We start from the raw sequence: 18,185 nt of genomic DNA, 5'->3' as shown, positions 1-18,185 counted from the left end.
AAGCTTGGTAAGCATCATATTGCAATTTACTTTCCAGATTTACCCCGGCCACAGCCCTGGCTGGGGTAATACATGCCCCTATTTCCAAGCCAGCTGCCAATTTGTGGGCTCCCGAGGGCCTAGGAAATTGATGTTCCTACAGTTCAGAACCCATACAGCCCCCTAGACTGGGCAGAAAATCATTGCTGGCTTTTATGAGAAAGCATTGGGTGTTGTTTCCAGGAAATTGAGGCCAGTGGGGTATCCCCAGGTTGGAGAGAGCTGCCTGTCCCAACTCTGGTCCTCACTTATTGGAATGGACAGGGTACCTGGCTCCCGCTACAAGACCTTGGGTGCCTCCATGACAGGGCCTCAAAATGGCCCCAATGCCCCCACCTCCTTGCGCGATCCCCTCCCTTATGTGTGGGCGGGAACTTGGACTGGCTTCTAATTAATAAAGTACAACAAAAGCGATGGACTGTCACTTCTGAGTTACCAAAAGACTGTGGCTTCTGCCTTGCTTGCTCTCTCTTGAACCCTCGTTTGCTCTGAAGGAAGCTGGCTGCTGTGTGGTGAGCTACTCTGGAGAGGTCCCTGAACAAGGAGCTGAGAGACACCCTCAGCCAAAAGCCAGCAAGGAACTGAGGTTGTCAAACAGTCTATGCACTTCCTCTGCCAACAGCCACATGAGCCAGCTGGGAGCTGATGCTTCCTCAGTTGAGCTTTCAGATGAGACAATGTCTCTGGCAGACCCTTGTTTTAAGTCTCATAGCTTGCTTGCCTTTAAGATAGAAAGCTCCAAGAGGACAATACACTGTCCTACAAACCTAGTGCAATGCCTGGGAGATAGTAGGTGCGTGTGTGTGCGTGGTGGGGGGAAACATGAGAGCCACCTGAGCCCCATTGGCCAGTTTAGTAGATATCATGAGGTCTCTCTCTTTTTTTTTTAATCGATAAAACATCATACATACACAAACATTTTTAACATGTAAACATTCCATACATGGTATGGCTCACAATATCATCACATAGTTGTGTATTCATCACTGTGATCATTTTTAGAACATTTACATCACTCCAGAAAAAGAAATAAAAGGAAAAACATCATACATCCCATACCCCTTAGCCCTCCCTGTCAATGGGAGGTCTCATTTTTAATCAGATTTTCCCAAACCCATCTTCCATATTTGGTAACAATCTATCTAACTGTTTGGGAATAATCTAGTAACAAAAACTTGATTATATGTGTATATATATGGAGAAAGAGAGATGGAAACCTTCCTGTTTTCTATTTTGTTTCCATCCCACCTGTCCTAACATGCTGAAGGCCAGTGGGGCCAGGAGGCCTGCAGGGCTCAAAAGGGCCCACAGGAAGGCCCTGCTGGCTCCCAGGAGATGGGCACCATCCCTGCTTTGGGTGGGGGCTTGGCTGTCCCAAGGCCTCTTCCTTCCATATTCTTTGGCAGTAGCCCAGGATGACTGGAGGGCTGGTGCCTGGACTTCTGTGACTTATGACACTATGGAGAGGAGCAGAAAGGGAGCTCTTCCCCAAATAATCCCCCTAGGAAACTCACCCTATGTGACTGTTGGGGAGGCAACTTGCCCTGGGAGGGGACGTGACCCCAGACACCCATGAGCACCCGTGAGCGACTTAAGGACCAAGTGACAGACAGGGAACATTTTCTATGTCTCCCACCCCCCACCCCCAGTATCCCTTACTTTTGAATCTTATACTTTCCTTTAAATTCTCACTTAGAGATTCACTCCTTTGCTTAAGACTTTCATTTATTCATTCATTCATCATTTACTCTGAGGATATAAGGATGCATTTCTCCGACACATATTTACTGAGGGCCTATTATGTTCCAGGCACTGCACTAGGTGCTAGAATGTGTAGCTTAAACAAGCCTTTCTTCCTGAGAACTCCTCCTTCCAGTGGGGAAGATAAAAGTGTAAGCAACTAAGTGATGCCTATCAAAGTTACGAGAAGGTAGGTGCTCTCAGAGAGCCTCTTACAAGGGCTCAATTCTCTCCACCTGGGGCAGGGGTGGCTGGGGAGGCTTCATGGAGGAGGTGAGGTTTTGAAGTCACCAGGGAAGGGAGGAACAGAGCTAGGACAGCCACGCAGGAAGATCCTACCAAAGCACAGGTAGGATCATAGCTTCACCCACTCTGGATCCTGGCTAGACACATCTCTCCCACTGGAATCCTAGGCAATGCCCTAAATGAGGAGAGCTGGGACTACCCTATCCCACACGGCTTGATGTCACTGGGAGTCATGTCTTCCCTGGAACAAATTAGACCAGCATTATCAAATATGGCTGTGCTCACCTAGGGATCTCATTAAAATGTAGAATCTAATTCAGCAACTCCAGAGGTTCTGCCCTTCCACCAGCTCCCAGATGCTGGTCCTCAGGCCACACTTCGAGAGTAGGAATCTAAATAGCACACCCATCCCTTGGTCCCCCTGGGAGCTGTTGGCTGAGGACACTGGATCTGAAAGGAGATGGTGTGGGGCCTGCCCCCTGAGCTGTGCAACCTCTGTGCCAGACCCTGGGCCAGACATGGGGTCGCAGAGATGAGCAAGACACTCCTGCCCTCAGCATCTCCCCTTTGCACAGTGCTGAGAACCAGCAGAAACCCAGGTTCCTTCTCTCTGGACTCTGAATTCAGCATTTTGCATGTTATAGACTTATGCCAAGTGAGTTTGGCACCCAAGGGCATAGAAATAGTGCCATTGTCCTCTGGAGAAACAGGAGCTCCTCCAGAGCCAGGCAGGCTCAAGTTTGAAGATGAGTGAGAAGCTCTTACAGAGTGCCATGGGCCGGGCTGACACAGCCTCGAAGCACAAACTGCCCAAATACCCAGGACTGTTCCTGAGCAAGGATCAGGGGCAGGGCAGGGCATTTGGACCCCAGAAGGAGGGGGTGGGACGGAAGGCTGGAACCTTGGCAGGAAGCTTCTTCTATATGTTTCCTTTAGTCCCTGTTTAGCCAACCTCCTTATTTGGAGAATGGAACTCCATTTGGGACACTGAGTTTTAGGGCTTGAGACCCTCAGGGACCGATTCAGAGGCCAGGAACCAGTGGTGAGGGGGCTCATAAAAGAATCAGAGTTGCTGAACTTGGAGGAAAGACAATATGCAGGGGCCAAGAACACTGTCTTCAGAAAGTGATGTGATTGAAGGGCTTACACACAGACTTGTTCTGGAGCCACTAAGGGATGCCAAGTAAGAGGTGGTTCCCAATTAATTCTTCCAGTTTTTGAATACAATACTTTTTTCTAGTTTTAACTATTAAACATGCTTATCTTGCAGAAGCTTGGCAAACTATACAAAACTGCAAAAAAGAAAAAAAAGAATCCTATGACCCAGAGCTAACCACTGTTGATATGATGAAACAGAGTCTTCACCCTTTTCACACATCCCAGCATTTTGGGGGGGCACAATTCATGCCTAGCAGGTAGACTGGCTCGCCACATGCTGCTGAATCTCAGGTTGGAAAGAGCACAGAATTTGAAGATGTGCTATCGCTGTAATAATACCATGTGAAAACCCCAACTTTTCACTGGCTTACAATTACAAGTGTTTATTTCTCACTCATGGGTCTGTGGGTTGACTGTGGATGCAGTGATTCTGGTGGGTTTGGTGGAACTCGCAGGTTGGATTCTGTGCCAAGTGGCTCTTTTCCTCCTGGAACCAAGGGTTTCCCTGGGACATGTTCTCTTGGTGGCAGAGACCATGTCCCACTGCACACGCATGTTTTAAGCCTCTGTATATATCATGATCTACTATCACCCTATTGGCCAAGACAAGTCACATGATAGCCCAAAGTCAAGATGTGAGGATGACCACTCGGCCACCGTGAGTCCCTGGCAAGGACATAGGTGTCTACCACCACCCCAGGGGGCGGAGACCAGGGACCCAGAACCCTCTCTCCTACCCAGATGGGTCTCACATGTCTGTTCCTACCCAGGCCATGATTGTCCCATTTAAAAACCTTGCTTTAGCCCACTTCCTTCTACTCTTTTATGCGTATTCAATTTTTATAAATTGGGTTTATAGGCTGTTTTTTGCTTTACCTTTTAACTTAACTTTACAATATATATATATTTTCTTTATCATTAAATAACCATGAAAATATGATATGCAATGGCTGCAGGATCAAAATCATAATGCTTTGACTTAATTTACCAAACTCTTTTCTCTGGAATATTTTGGTTGTTTGCAATTTTGGCTATTACAAATAATAACGAGATGAACATCTTTGTTCAGAAGCTCTGGTGGCATCTCTAGCAGCCGAGTCTTACTTGTGCTTGTCCTCGGCGAGGTTCCACCTCTCTCTGGGAGCTGCGCTGATTAGTCCTTTGGAAACCTCCTTCCCATATTCCAGCCCAGGTAGTTCACATGACCTCCAGCAGGGGCGCTAGGGGAATGGTTTCTCTAAACATGAAAAATGTTCCACCTTACTAAATTGCAAATAAAACTTTGGCCGAAAAATTTATATTTTGGGTAGCACATTACGTAATTTAACTTGTATGGTCAGATTAGTTGAACACCGTAAGTACGTGGAATCTTGAATAGGGTGTGAGAGCTTGTTGGTTTGTATAGGTTAGTGTGATGCCCGGATATATCCCAGAGTAATATGGGCAGAGAACAAAAAAGTATTTGCAAAGTCTCCCTTGGGGAACTGGAGAGAAAGGAGGAAATATTCAACTTCCCCATCTGGGGAATTCCTGATATTCACCCAAGCAGTGGGGACAACCAATTCAAGGCTGAGCCCTCAATCTTGGGGTCACTCCTACAGAACTTACTCTGGCAAAGAAGTTAAGGCTATTTATAATTATGCCTAAGAGTCACCCCAGAGAACCTTTTTTGTTGCCCAGGTGTGGCCTCTCTCTCTAAGCCAACTGGACAGGTGAACTCACTGCCCTCCCCTCTACATGGGACAGGGATCCCAGAGGCATCAATCTCCCTGGCATCGTGGAACAGAACTCCCCGTATGAGCTGGGACGCAGTATCACAGGATTGAGAAAGACTTCTTGACTGAAAGGGGGAAGAGAGAAATGAGACGAAATAAAGTTTCATAGGCTGAGAGATTTCAAACAGAGTCGAGAGGGTATCCTAGAGGTTATTTCTTATGCATTATATAGATATATCCATTTTTAGCGTATGGTGTATTGGAGGGGCTGGAGGGAAGTACCTGAACCTGTTGAACTGTGTTCCAGTAACCTTGATCCTTGAAGATGACTGTGTAAGTATATAGCTTTTACAATGTAACTGTGTGATTGTTAAAAATCTTGTGTCTGATCCTCCTTTTATCCAGGATATGGATAGATGTGTAAAAAATAAGGACAAAAATAATCAGGGGAGATAAAGGGTAAAATACTGGGTAGACTGAAATACTAGTAGTCAGTGAGAGGGAGGGGTAATGGGTATGGGATCTATGAGTTTTTTCTTTTTTCTTTTTCTTTTCCTGGTGTGATGCAAATGTTCTAAAAATGGCCATGGTGATGAATACATAACTATGTGATGATATTGTGAGCCATTGATTGTACACCATGTATGGACTTTATGTGCGTGAAGATTTCTCGCTCTCTCTCTCTCTTTCTCTCGCTCTCTCTATATACACATATATATTTAAAAACAACTCTGGCCCAGGCCTGGCCAATCAGTGATGGCTTAAAGAGGGGCACATGTGCACTTTCCAAAAACAAAAAACAAACAAGCAAACAAACAAACAAAAATTCAACAGACAGTGCTGCAATAATGGGATACTAAAAAGAATGAAATGTGACTCCACCATACAACATACAAAAGAGAGAGAGAGAGAGAGAGAGAGAGAGAGAGAGAGAGAGAGAGGCAATGACCCAAAGGGATCCAAGCAGAAGGAACCCTGGGACTTGTTCAGGAACTACTGAAAAGACACTTTTTTACCCTCTGCCTTCAACTTCGGCAGGTGCAGGGCTGAGAGTGTTGGAAGCCGCCTTGTTTATGCTGACAGTGAGAATGAAGCCAAGATGTAGAAGAGCAGGGCCCAGAGATGAAAAGAAACCAGATTCTGTTGTTCCCATTGAGCCCCTGGATTAAGCTGTGCCTGAAGCCAGAATCCTTGGTCTTTTCGGCTTTTGAGCTGATGCGTTATCTTTTGTTGCTTAAGCCGAGTTGAGCTGGGCTTTCTGTCACTTTGAACGAAATAGTTCTGGTCTTATTTGCTTAGATATCTTGAGCTGGAATTATTGACCAAAGGACATAAGGCTTTTTAAGATCATTGATAACTGTTAACAAACTACTTTCCAGAGAGTTTACACCAAACAGTGCCACAGCGTTGGAGAGCTTATGTTACAAATATTAGCATATATTCTTTGGACACAATTACATGGTTTTAATTTTATTTATTTATTTATTTATTTATTTTAGCTCAGATGCAGCTTCATTTAGTGTTTTAACATGATTACTTTACACTTAGGTATTATTGTGCTGTCCATTTTTGAGTTTTTGTATCTAGTCCTGTTGCACAGTCTGTATCCCTTCAGCTCCAATTACCCATTATCTTACCCTGTTTCTAACTCCTGCTGGACTCTGTTACCAATGACATATTCCAAGTTTATTCTCGAATGTCCGTTCACATCACTGGGACCATACAGTATTTGTCCTTTAGTTTTTGGCTGGACTCACTCAGCATAATGTTCTCTAGGTCCATCCATGTTATTACATGCTTCATAAGTTTATTCTGTCTTAAAGCTGCATAATATTCCATTGTATGTATATACCACAGTTTGTTTAGCCACTCGTCTGTTGATGGACATTTTGGCTGTTTCCATCTCTTTGCAATTGTCAATAACGCTGCTATAAACATTGGTGTGCAAATGTCCGTTTGTGTCTTTGCCCTTAAGTTCTTTGAGTAGATACCTAGCAATGGTATTGCTGGGTCGTATGGCAATTCTATATTCAGCTTTTTGAGGAACCGCCAAATTGCCTTCCACAGTGGTTGCACCATTTGACATTCCCACCAACAGTGGATAAGTGTGCCTCTTTCACCGCATCCTCTCCAGCACTTGTCATTTTCTGTTTTGTTGAAAATGGCCATTCTGGTGAGTGTGAGATGATATCTCATTGTGGTTTTGATTTGCATTTCTCTAATGGCCAGGGACATTGAGCATCTCTTCATGTGCCTCTTGACCATCCGTATTTCCTCTTCTGGTAGGTGTCTGTTCAAGTCTTTTTCCCATTTTGTAATTGGGTTGGCTGTCTTTTTGTTGTTGAGTTGAACAATCTCTTTAAAAATTCTGGATACTAGACCTTTATCTGATATGTCATTTCCAAATATTGTCTCCCATTGTGTAGGCTGTCTTTCTACTTTCTTGATGAAGTTCTTTGATGCACAAAAGTGTTTAATTTTGAGGAGATCCCATTTATTTATTTCCTTCTTCAGTGCTCTTGCTTTAGGTTTAAGGTCCATAAAACCGCCTCCAATTGTAAGTTTCATAAGATATCTCCCTACATTTTCCTCTAACTGTTTTATGGTCTTAGACCTAATGTTTAGATCTTTGATCCATTTTGAGTTAACTTTTGTATAAGGTGTGAGATATGGGTCTTCTTTCATTCTTTTGCATATGGATATCCAGTTCTCTAGGCACCATTTATTGAAGAGACTGTTCTGTCCCAGGTGAGTTGGCTTGACTGCCTTATCAAAGATCAAATGTCCATAGATGAGAGGGTCTATATCTGAGCACTCTATTTGATTCCATTGGTTGATATATCCATCTTTATGCCAATACCATGCTGTTTTGACCACTGTGGCTTCATAATATGCCTTAAAGTCCGGCAGCGTGAGACCTCCAGCTTCGTTTTTTTTCCTCAAGATGTTTTTAGCAATTCGGGGCACCCTGCCCTTCCAGATAAATTTGCTTATTGGTTTTTCTATTTCTGAAAAATAAGTTGTTGGGGTTTTGATTGGTATTGCATTGAGTCTGTAGATCAATTTAGGTAGGATTGACATCTTAATTATATTTAGTCTTCCAATCCATGAACACGGTATGCCCTTCCATCTATTTAGGTCTTCTGTGATTTCTTTTAGCAGTTTTTTGTAGTTTTCTTTATATAGGTTTTTTGTCTCTTTAGTTAAATTTATTCCTAGGTGTTTTATTCTTTTAGTTGCGATTGTAAATGGGATTCGTTTCTTGATTTCCCCCTCAGCTTGTTCATTGCTAGTGTATAGAAATGCTACAGATTTTTGAATGTTGATCTTGTAACCTGCTACTTTGCTGTACTCATTTATTAGCTCTAGTAGTTTTGTTGTGGATATTTCCGGGTTTTCGACGTATAGTATCATATCGTCTGCAAACAGTGATAGTTTTACTTCTTCCTTTCCAATTTTGATGCCTTGTATTTCTTTTTCTTGTCTAATTGCTTTGGCTAGAACCTCCAACACAATGTTGGATAATAGTGGTGATAGTGGACATCCTTGTCCACTTCGGGGGAAAGTTTTCAATTTTTCCCCATTGAGGATGATATTAGCTGTGGGTTTTTCATATATTCCCTCTATCATTTTAAGGGAGTTCCCTTGTATTCCTATCTTTTGAAGTGTTTTCAACAGGAACGGATGTTGAATCTTGTCAAATGCCTTCTCTGCATCAATTGAGATGATCATGTGATTTTTCTGCTTTGATTTGTTGATATGGTGTATTACATTAATTGATTTTCTTATGTTGAACCATCCTTGCATACCTGGGATGAATCCTACTTGGTCATGATGTATAATTCTTTTAATGTGTTGTTGGATACGATTTGCTAGAATTTTATTGAGGATTTTTGCATCTATATTCATTAGAGAGATTGGTCTGTAGTTTTCTTTTTCTGTAATATCTTTGCCTGGTTTTGGTATGAGGGTGATGTTGGCTTCATAGAATGAATTAGGTAGTTTTCCCTCCACTTCGATTTTTTTGAAGAGTTTGAGGAGAGTTGGTACTAATTCTTTCTGGAATGTTTGATAGAATTCACATGTGAAGCCGTCTGGTCCTGGATTTTCTTTTTAGGGAGCTTTTGAATGACTAATTCAATTTCTTTACTTGTGATTGGTTTGTTGAGGTCATCTATGTCTTCTTGAGTCAAAGTTGGTTGTTCATGTCTTTCCAGGAACCCGTCCATTTCCTGGAAAGGAAATAGTTGTATTTATTAGCGTAAAGTTGTTCATAGTATCCTGTTATTACCTCCTTTATTTCTGTGAGGTCAGTAGTTATGTCTCCTCTTCCATTTCTGATCTTATTTATTTGCATCCTCTCTCTTCTTCTTTTTGTCAATCTTGCTAAGGGCCCATCAATCTTATTGATTTTCTCATAGAACCAACTTCTGGTCTTATTGATTTTCTCTATTGTTTTCCTGTTCTCAATTTCATTTATTTCTGCTCTAATCTTTGTTATTTCTTTCCTTTTGCTTGCTTTGGGATTAGTTTGCTGTTCTTTCTCCAGTTCTTCCAAGTGGACAGTTAATTCCTGCATTTTTGCCTTTTCTTCTTTTCTGATATAGGCATTTAGGGCAATAAATTTCCCTCTTAGCACTGCCTTTTCTGCGTCCCATAAGTTTTGATATGTTGTGTTTTCATTTTCATTCGCCTCTAGGTATTTACTAATTTCTCTTGCAATTTCTTCTTTGACCCACTTGTTGTTTAAGAGTGTGTTGTTGAGCCTCCACGTATTTGTGAATTTTCTGGCACTCTGCCTATTATTGATTTCCAACTTCATTCCTTTATGATCTGAGAAAGTGTTGTGTATGATTTCAATCTTTTTAAATTTGTTGAGACTTGCTTTGTGACCCAGCATATGGTCTATCTTTGAGAATGATCCATGAGCACTTGAGAAAAAGGTGTATCCTGCTGTTGTGGGATGTAATGTCCTATAAATGTCTGTTAAGTCTAGCTCATTTATAGTAATATTCAGATTCTCTATTTCTTTATTGATCCTCTGTCTAGATGTTCTGTCCATTGATGAAAGTGGTGAATTGAAGTCTCCAACTATTATGGTATATGTGTCTATTTCCCTTTTCAGTGTTTGCAGTGTATTCCTCACGTATTTTGGGGCATTCTGGTTCGGTGTGTAAATATTTATGATTGTTATGTCTTCTTGTTTAATTGTTCCTTTTATTAGTAGATAGTGTCCTTCTTTGTCTCTTTTAACTGTTTTACATTTGAAGTCTAATTTGTTGGATATTAGTATAGCCACTCCTGCTCTTTTCTGGTTGTTATTTGCATGAAATATCTTTTCCCAACCTTTCACTTTCAACCTATGTTTATTTTTGGGTCTAAGATGTGTTTCCTGTAGACAGCATATAGAAGGATCCTGTTTTTTAATCCATTCTGCCAGTCTATGTCTTTTGATTGGGGAATTCAGTCCATTAACATTTAGTGTTATTACTGTTTGGATAATACTTTCCTCTACCATTTTCCCTTTTGTATATATATCATATCTGACTTTCCTTCTTTCTACACTCTTCTCCATACCTCTCTCTTCTGTCTTTTCGTATCTGACTCTAGTGCTCCCTTTAGTATTTCTTGCAGAGCTGGTCTCTTGGTCACAAATTCTCTCAGTGACTTTTTGTCTGAGAATGTTTTAATTTCTCCTTCATTTTTGAAGGACAATTTTGCTGGATATAGGAGTCTTGGTTGGCAGTTTTTCTCTTCTAGTAATTTAAATATATCATCCCACTGTCTTCTAGCTTCCATGGTTTCTGCTGAGAAATCTACACATAGTCTTATTGGGTTTCCCTTGTATGTGATGGATTGTTTTTCTCTTGCTGATTTCAAAATCCTCTCTTTCTCTTTGACCTCTGACATTCTAACTAGTAAGTGTCTTGGAGAACGCCTATTTGGGTCTAATCTCTTTGGGGTGCGCTGCACTTCTTGGATCTGTAATTTTAGGTCTTTCATAAGAGTTGGGAAATTTTCAGTGATAATTCCTTCCATTAGTTTTTCTCCTCCTTTTCCCTTCTCTTCTCCTTCTGGGACACCCACAACACGTATATTTGTGCGGTTCATATTGTCCTTGAGTTCCCTGATACCCTGTTCAAATTTTTCCATTCTTTTCCCTATAGTTTCTGTTTCCTTTTGGAATTCAGATGTTCCATCCTCCAAATCACTAATTCTATCTTCTGTCTCTTTAAATCTATCATTGTAGGTATCCATTGTTTTTTCCATCTTTTCTACTTTATCCTTCACTTCCATAAGTTCTGTGATTTGTTTTTTCAGTTTTTCTATTTCTTCTTTTTGTTCAGCCCATGTCTTCTTCATGTCCTCCCTCAATTTATCGATTTCGTTTTTGAAGAGGTTTTCCATTTCTGTTCGTATATTCAGCATTAGTTGTTTCAGCTCCTGTATCTCATTTGAACTATTGGTTTGTTCCTTTGACTGGGCCATATTTTCAATTTTCTGAGTGTGATCCGTTATCTTCTGCTGGCGTCTGGGCATTTAGTCAGATTCCCTGGGTGTTGGACCCAACAGGTTGAAAGATTTTTCTGTGAAATCTCTGGGTTCTGTTTTTCTTATCCTGCCCAGTAGGTGGCGCTCGTGACACACGTTTGTCTGCGGGTTCCACCAGTAAAAGGTGGTGTGGGTCCTTTAACTTTGGAAAACTCTCGCTTAGGGGAGGTTCGCCAGCCGAAGCGGCTTGGAAGAGTGCCAGCTGGCCCGTTTGGGGGTCCGAACGCGGGGAGGGTCGCCGGCCGCCACAGCCCGGGAGAGCGCCCGACTGAATTTTCTAGTTGGCCCGGGGTGCCAAGCGTGGCTGGAGGGCGCCAGCCGCCGCAGCCCGGGAAAGTCACCGTTCCCAGCCGGACTGGGGAGTCACGTGTTTGGAAGTGGCCCCCCTGGTCACCGTTCTCCGCAGTCTGGGGATTTCCGACCCAACTCTCTCAGTTGGTCTGGGGGGCCTCGCGTGGTGGGGGCGCCAGCCGCCGCGGCCCGAGGGGACCGCCTGCCCAATTCTGCCAGCTGGCCTGGGAAGGAGGAAGGGAGGGACTCCGGCCGCTTGCCGTCCCACCCGGGAAAGCTCGCGCCCCTTGGCGATCTCACCGGAGCTGGTTCTCCCAGACAGTCAGCCGTTCCAGGATGGGATACGCCGCCCCTTTGATCTCCATCGTGGCTCCGGGAGCTGCTCTGTATTGTCTCCACTCCCCCAGTAGCTGTTCTGGAGGAGGAAAGGTGAGGGTGGCAAGGCTGTCGAGGACGGTGGCGGAGGAGCTGGTGAAGGCGGAAGAGGGCACAGTGGTGGTTGGAGAGCCGCCGGAGCAGGAGCTTTAATTTTATTTTTAATGAGGTGAAATACCGTTCACATTTATAGGCTGTTTTTCTTTTGTGAACTATTTGCTGAATATGAACAATTAGTGTCTTCATTTTTTTTTTTCACTTTTAAGAGCTCTTTAAATATCAAACACATTGGCCCCTGGCAAAGTTCTCACCATTTCCCACCCCCTCCCAATTTTATTGTACTTAAATTTCCTTATGTGTTGTGAGGTAGATAAGGTTTTCATTTTTTATGTAGTCAAAATTTGTTCATTTGTTACTTCTGTTACTTTCAGGCTTTGAAAAGCCTTTCTCCTTTTTTGTGTGGCATTTTAGAAACCCACAGGCTCACCTGGGAAGCTTGTTAAAAATCTGTGTTCCCAGGCCCTACCCCAGAATCTGAATCTCTGAGAATAAGCCCCAGCTAACCATACTTTTAGCAGGCATCTGTGGTCACTTCGGTCAACTTCAAAGTTTGAAAACCAGTGGTCAAAGAAAAGGTGTGGTAAAACAACTTAATTTGATTTCTCCGCAAGTGGCTCATTTTCTCAGGATAAGCCAGTTCTTCCAGGATGGCTTTTCTTTTTCTTTTATATTTTCAGGATAGTTCGCAGGGAGAATTTTCTAACTCTTGAAGTTGCCTAAGGCTGGAATTTGTTGCCGGTAGTGAGTTCTCCATCACAGAAATGTCCAAGCCCTCGACCGCAGGTGTCTTAGGGTCTCAGACTCTATAAGTGAGGTCAGATGAGGTGGTATTTCTTAAGATACCTGAACTGGTGCTTTTTTTCCTCCAAAAATGCTCAAAAGCCTTTCTCCAGCTAACATGGAACCCAAGAGGAATGGCTTTAAAGGTGCAGGGTCAAGGCAGTGCAGCGAGAAGGATGAAAGCCTCCAGCCCAGCACTCTAAAAGGGATCCCAGCCCGGGGGAGCAGCGCCACTGAGCACGGGGCTCATTTGTCAGTTCCATGCCCCGTGCCCCGTCCCCCATCCCACGGAGGCCTGACAGCGTCCCCGTCAGCCCTGGAGCCTGGCCGGCTGCAAATGCGGGTTGGTGGCCAGGCCACACCCCACCCAGTCATCTGTTCCGATCGCCCTCCTCCCCGAGGAGTGTGACTCCTTCCAACCTGGTCCTCGAGTGCATGGCAGGCGCACAGCAGGCGCACGGCAGGCGCACAGCAGGCAGCTGATGGGATGGGAGGACAACCAGCTCTCCAGAGAGCGCCTGCGGGCCAAGCCGCAAAGCCAGAGACTGGTGCCCCGGGCGGCGTGGGGAAAGGGAAAGAGAACCGAGACAAGTATGAGTGCCGGGAGGGGCTCTGGACTGAAGACCGAGCCTCCTGGCCTGCCCTTCAAGGCCCCGCGATGGCCGCAGTCCACTTTCTCTCATGCACATCACGTCCTTGTGCTCCAGCCAAAATGGAAGCCCTACGCTTTGTGTTTTCTTCCCTTTTCTTCAGCCTTCCCTCAACCTCTCCCCTCTGAAATCAGACTCAAGCCTTACCTCAAATGCCCCCTTTTCTCCAAAGCCCTGTGAGATCAGAAACTGGAAACAGTTTCTTCCTCCTCCTTTCCCCATTGTTTAAACTGCCCTTTGGACCTGACCACACCTAGCCTTCCTCTTTATAGTCAACTTCCCTGATTAAGTAAGTGGCCGTGTCCTACTCAAGTCCTTAGGGAATGTCCCTCTCTCCTGACCATGCCTGGAATACTACAGATCCTTGGTTTTTGCTGACTTAATATCAGCATCTTTTATAAAACTGTCCTTTGAAAAGTTAATTTGCTGACATAACCACTGTTCATGGCTCAACAGCTGCTCTTAACTTTAAACTCTACCTAAATAAGTTAACATCGGGAGCCCACTAGGAGGGAGTCATTTCCAGGGCGGTGTTGGTTGCTGGGGAGATTTTACCCCTATGTACAACAGGCCACGTCAGCACCTCCTGTGTAGCCCAAGCTTTCCCAGCCTAGATGTAAGAATATCATACCAGAGGGGGGCCGCCTTAGACATCTGCTCACACCCTAATTTCACAGAGAAGAAAACCAGCCCAGAGAGGGGCTCCACCTTACCGTGTCTCCCCAAGAGTAGAATTCATTCCAAGCAGCTTTGGGACCTTCAGAAGCACCAACTTTGGTGTTCAGCCTCTGGCCATCAGATTTCCCCCTACAAGTTCAGTACTCCCTTGGCTCCCAGTGTGCTGTGGACAAGCCAAACTCCTAAGCACCCTGGGATCAGGGTGGACCTAGTTCCTGTAATGCAGATGTTCCCAAAAGACAGGCTCCTCAGTCTCAGAGGAACCCGCCCATGATGGTAAGTTCTGCAGCCCCGGATCCCAGGTGCGACAGCCTCCTACCTGTGGCTTCCCTCCCGGCTGCTGTCTCCAACCCAGGAACCTCCCTAGCCCTCTCTCTCCCACCTTCCAGGCAGACCTCATCGTGATCCGTGCTCACTCACCAGAGAGGGAACAGCAGCCCCTCACCCTGGCTGGCCCCAGGGCCCTGCCTACTCTCTCGTGCCCTCAGACTGGCTCCCGCCACTCTGGTGGCAAGAAAAGGAAACCGAGCAGGTAGGGAGATGGTCATGATGTCGGCAGGGCCTGCAAGGCCGTGGGTCATGTCAGTACAGGCTGGATGCAGTGCTCTGAAGTCTGGGTGCTGGGAAAAGGGGTCCTGGGGATTGAACCGGGTCTCCTTGGACATTTCCTGCAGGGTCTGGGGTAATTCCTGAGCCCCTGGACCTGCGAGCTCTCCCCCGACCAGCACATTCTGGGTTCCATGAGCAGTGATATGAGTCTCAGAGTTTCCATTTTGTCCAATATAAATTCCTGGGAAGGAAAATAAATCTCTCTCACCTAATGGTGCCTTGGCCCTGGAGCATCATATTCCAGGGACCCAAACACTGGCAAATTTGGCCTGAATTCCATTAATGCTCAGCAGAGTCCTGCAAAGGGTGAGGTAGCATTGCCGCTTGACAAATGGGCAGCTGAGGCTCAGAGAGGTTAAGCGACTTGTCTGAAGCTGCACTGCCCAGTGGTAGCTGAGCTGGATGACACAGAGTTCAGGACCTTATGTGGCTTTCTGAATGTGGTTCCCTGCTGTTTCTCATTGCTTCCTCCAAGAAGCCAGCCCTGATTGCCCCCAGATCTTCTCTCTGAAGGGCTTCATTTCTTAAGGATTAGGTGACCCTGTATGTTCCCCACTTCTAAGTCTCTCTAGCATAATGCTAAGCACATAGGGGTGACTCATTAAGTGTTGATTGAGTGACTAATGTAGATGCAGATGTGATTGTTGCAGGAGACGCTTGGGACTACTTGACATCACTGTGTGATTTTTTCCTTTTCCTTGGGAGCAAGGTGAAATGAATATACTGTGACTATTTGGACAAATGTGCCCTTTGCTGAGACATTACATCATTCATATTCCTATGAGAGTGAGTTATGCTCCAGGGGATGCCAATTATATTGACTTCAGTGCGGATGGCGTGCCATGCAGCAGCGTTAATCCTGCCTGTGAAGTTGCTGTAAAAGTCCTAAACTAAGGCAGTGAGCAAGCTTGCCCACTATGGACATGGCTATTAGACACCAGAGCAGGGACTTGTCCCACAGTGTACCAGAAGAGCAAGGAATCCTGGGTTTGAACATCTCCACTGAACCCATCTCATATAGAATAAGCAACTTAGGACACAGGATGAAGCCAGTGCCGAAGATGGCAGACAGGAGTGGGTGGCAAGAACTGCAGATCACACTGTGCCTGAAACCCACCCAGTCGCTGAACTTCCACTCATATGAGGCAAAATGTGGTCTATTAGAATAGCCAAAATGATCTTGGAAAGAACCACCATGTTGGAGGACTCATCCTTCCCAATTCCAAAATTTACAACAAAACTACAATAACTAAAGACAGTATGGTGCTGGCATAAGGACAGATGTACAGATCAACGGAATAGAGTCTAGAAATAGAGCCTCACCCTTATGGTCAATTGTTCTTCCACAAGGGTGCCAAGACAGTTCAATGAGGGGGAGATACTCTTTTCAACAAATCAAAACTAACTGGAACTAACTGGGCATCCTCACGAAAAAGAACGGAACTGAACTCCTACCTCACACCATATACAAAAATTAGAGGAAAATCAATCTTAGACCTAAATAATAAACTGAAACAATAAAACTCTTATAAGAAAACAGGAGTAAATCTTCGTGACCTTGGATTAGGCAATAATTTCTTAGATAAAACACTTAAAGCACAAGCAACCAAAGAAAGCACAAGCAACCAAAGTGAAAATTAGATAAACTGGACTTCATCAGAATTTAAAACTTGTGTGCTTTAAAGAGCACCATCAACAGTGTGAAAATACAGGCCATAAATTGGGAGAAGATATTTGCAAATCTTGTCTGATAAGGGACTTACATCCTGAATATATTAAGAACTTTTGCCATTCAATAATAAAAAGACACACAGCGTAATTAAAAAATAGCCAAAGGATTTGAACAGGCATCTCTCCAAAGAAAATATACAAATGGTCAATAAGTACATGCAAAGATGCTCAACATCATTAGTTATCAAGAAAATGCAAATCAAAACCACCCACAAAGACAGCTAAATTTTAAAAGACAACAACAAATATTGATAAGGATGTAGAGAAATTAGAACACTTGTACATTGCTGGTAGAATTGTAACACTGTGCAGCCACTGTGGAAAACAAAAGGTTAAAAATAGACTTCACATATGATCCAGCAACTCCAGTCCTAACTATATACCCAAGGGAACTGGAAACTTATCTCTTCACAAAAATGTGTACACGAATGTCCACAGCAACGTTATTTATAACCAATAAATGGAAACAACCCAAATGTCCACTGAACGACATTTTTTTAAACAAAATCTAATCTATCCATCAATGGAATATTACTGAGCCTTAAAAAGGAATGAAGTTCTGATACAATGCTGCAACATGAATCCTGAAAACTTGATGCTAAGTGAAGTAAGCCAGACACAAAAAGACAAATAAATATCATTGATTTAATTTATATGAAACTCCAGAATAGGCAAATCCAGACAGGAAGAAATTGGCTTAGTGGTTGCCAGGGCCTCTAAGGGGGCGGGGGAGGGGAATGGGGAATGACTTCTAATGGGTATAAGTTTTCATTTGGGGGTGATGAAAATGTTCTGATATTAGATGTTAGTGATGGTTGTACAACTCTGAATATACTCAAAACATTGAGATGTTTGTTTACTTTAAAGGGGAATTTTATGACACACGAATTATATTTCAAAAGCTAGTATTTTTTTTAAAAGACATGCACCATTATTGAAGCCATCTGACCATGCATGTTCTCTCATTGCTGCACCTGCAGCATCACTGATCTGGGGCTGGGGTCCTAGTGGGGGCAGTAAGTTCGTTGGGCTTGGCTAGGAAGGTTCCCTCGGGGTCGCTGGGCAGCCCCTCCTCATGTGGAATGTGCACTGTATGTGCCAGGTGATGTTTTGTGTGTGTGGTCAGGTGTGCAGGGAGCACGTGTGAATGTGTGTACGGCGTGTGTACACTGTGTGTGGGCATGCAGGTGTGTGTTCCAGGGTGGGGGCTGCAGACGACAACCAGCTGTGCGGGAGCTCCTCTGTACCCTCCTCTGTTCCTGCACCTGATGGGTTCTCACTACAAGTTTGTGGAGAGACTGATAAGGCATCATGTGACCTACTGCCAGCCCCTGTAGCTGCGAGGAAGGGGTGACAGGGGCTAAAGCCCACACCTGATGAGAACAGGCAAGCCCCACGGCCAGCAAGCCTCACCTGAATCAGGTCGAGCTTGGAGAAGAGGCCCATGTTCCTGGGCGGGCCGTGGGCAGAGGGCCAGCACTGCCGGGCCATGCTGTCGATGGCCAGCTGTATGCAGTTCAGCAGCTGGTTCTGCAGGGGAGGGAGGAGGAGGAGAGGACTC

At 44.4% G+C, this 18,185-nt stretch overlaps 1 protein-coding gene across 5 annotated transcripts in view; it reads right to left on the bottom strand.

Moving 5' to 3' along the window:
• Positions 1 to 4,141: 4,141 nt before the first annotated feature.
• Positions 4,142 to 18,185, bottom strand: part of CCDC197 (coiled-coil domain containing 197) — a 22,117-nt gene continuing 8,073 nt past the window's right edge. For 2 of the 5 annotated variants that reach the window (XM_077123424.1, XM_077123425.1), the window contains 2 exons: positions 18,038 to 18,154; positions 14,738 to 15,074 (listed from right to left, as the gene is read on the bottom strand). In XM_077123424.1, the coding sequence (XP_076979539.1) occupies positions 14,862 to 15,074; positions 18,038 to 18,154 (330 nt within the window). In that variant the 3' untranslated portion in view covers positions 14,738 to 14,861. Of the gene's footprint in view, positions 4,421 to 14,733; positions 15,075 to 18,037; positions 18,155 to 18,185 lie in introns of those variants that run through there. The other 3 variants (XM_077123427.1, XM_077123428.1, XM_077123426.1) reach the window with 3 other exon arrangements.

This window comes from Tamandua tetradactyla, chromosome 12 (assembly GCF_023851605.1).
Source record: "Tamandua tetradactyla isolate mTamTet1 chromosome 12, mTamTet1.pri, whole genome shotgun sequence".
NCBI lineage: Eukaryota > Metazoa > Chordata > Mammalia > Pilosa > Myrmecophagidae > Tamandua > Tamandua tetradactyla.
The sequence above is the reverse complement of the archived record's forward strand: the minus strand, read 5'-3'. Positions and strand labels throughout refer to the sequence as shown.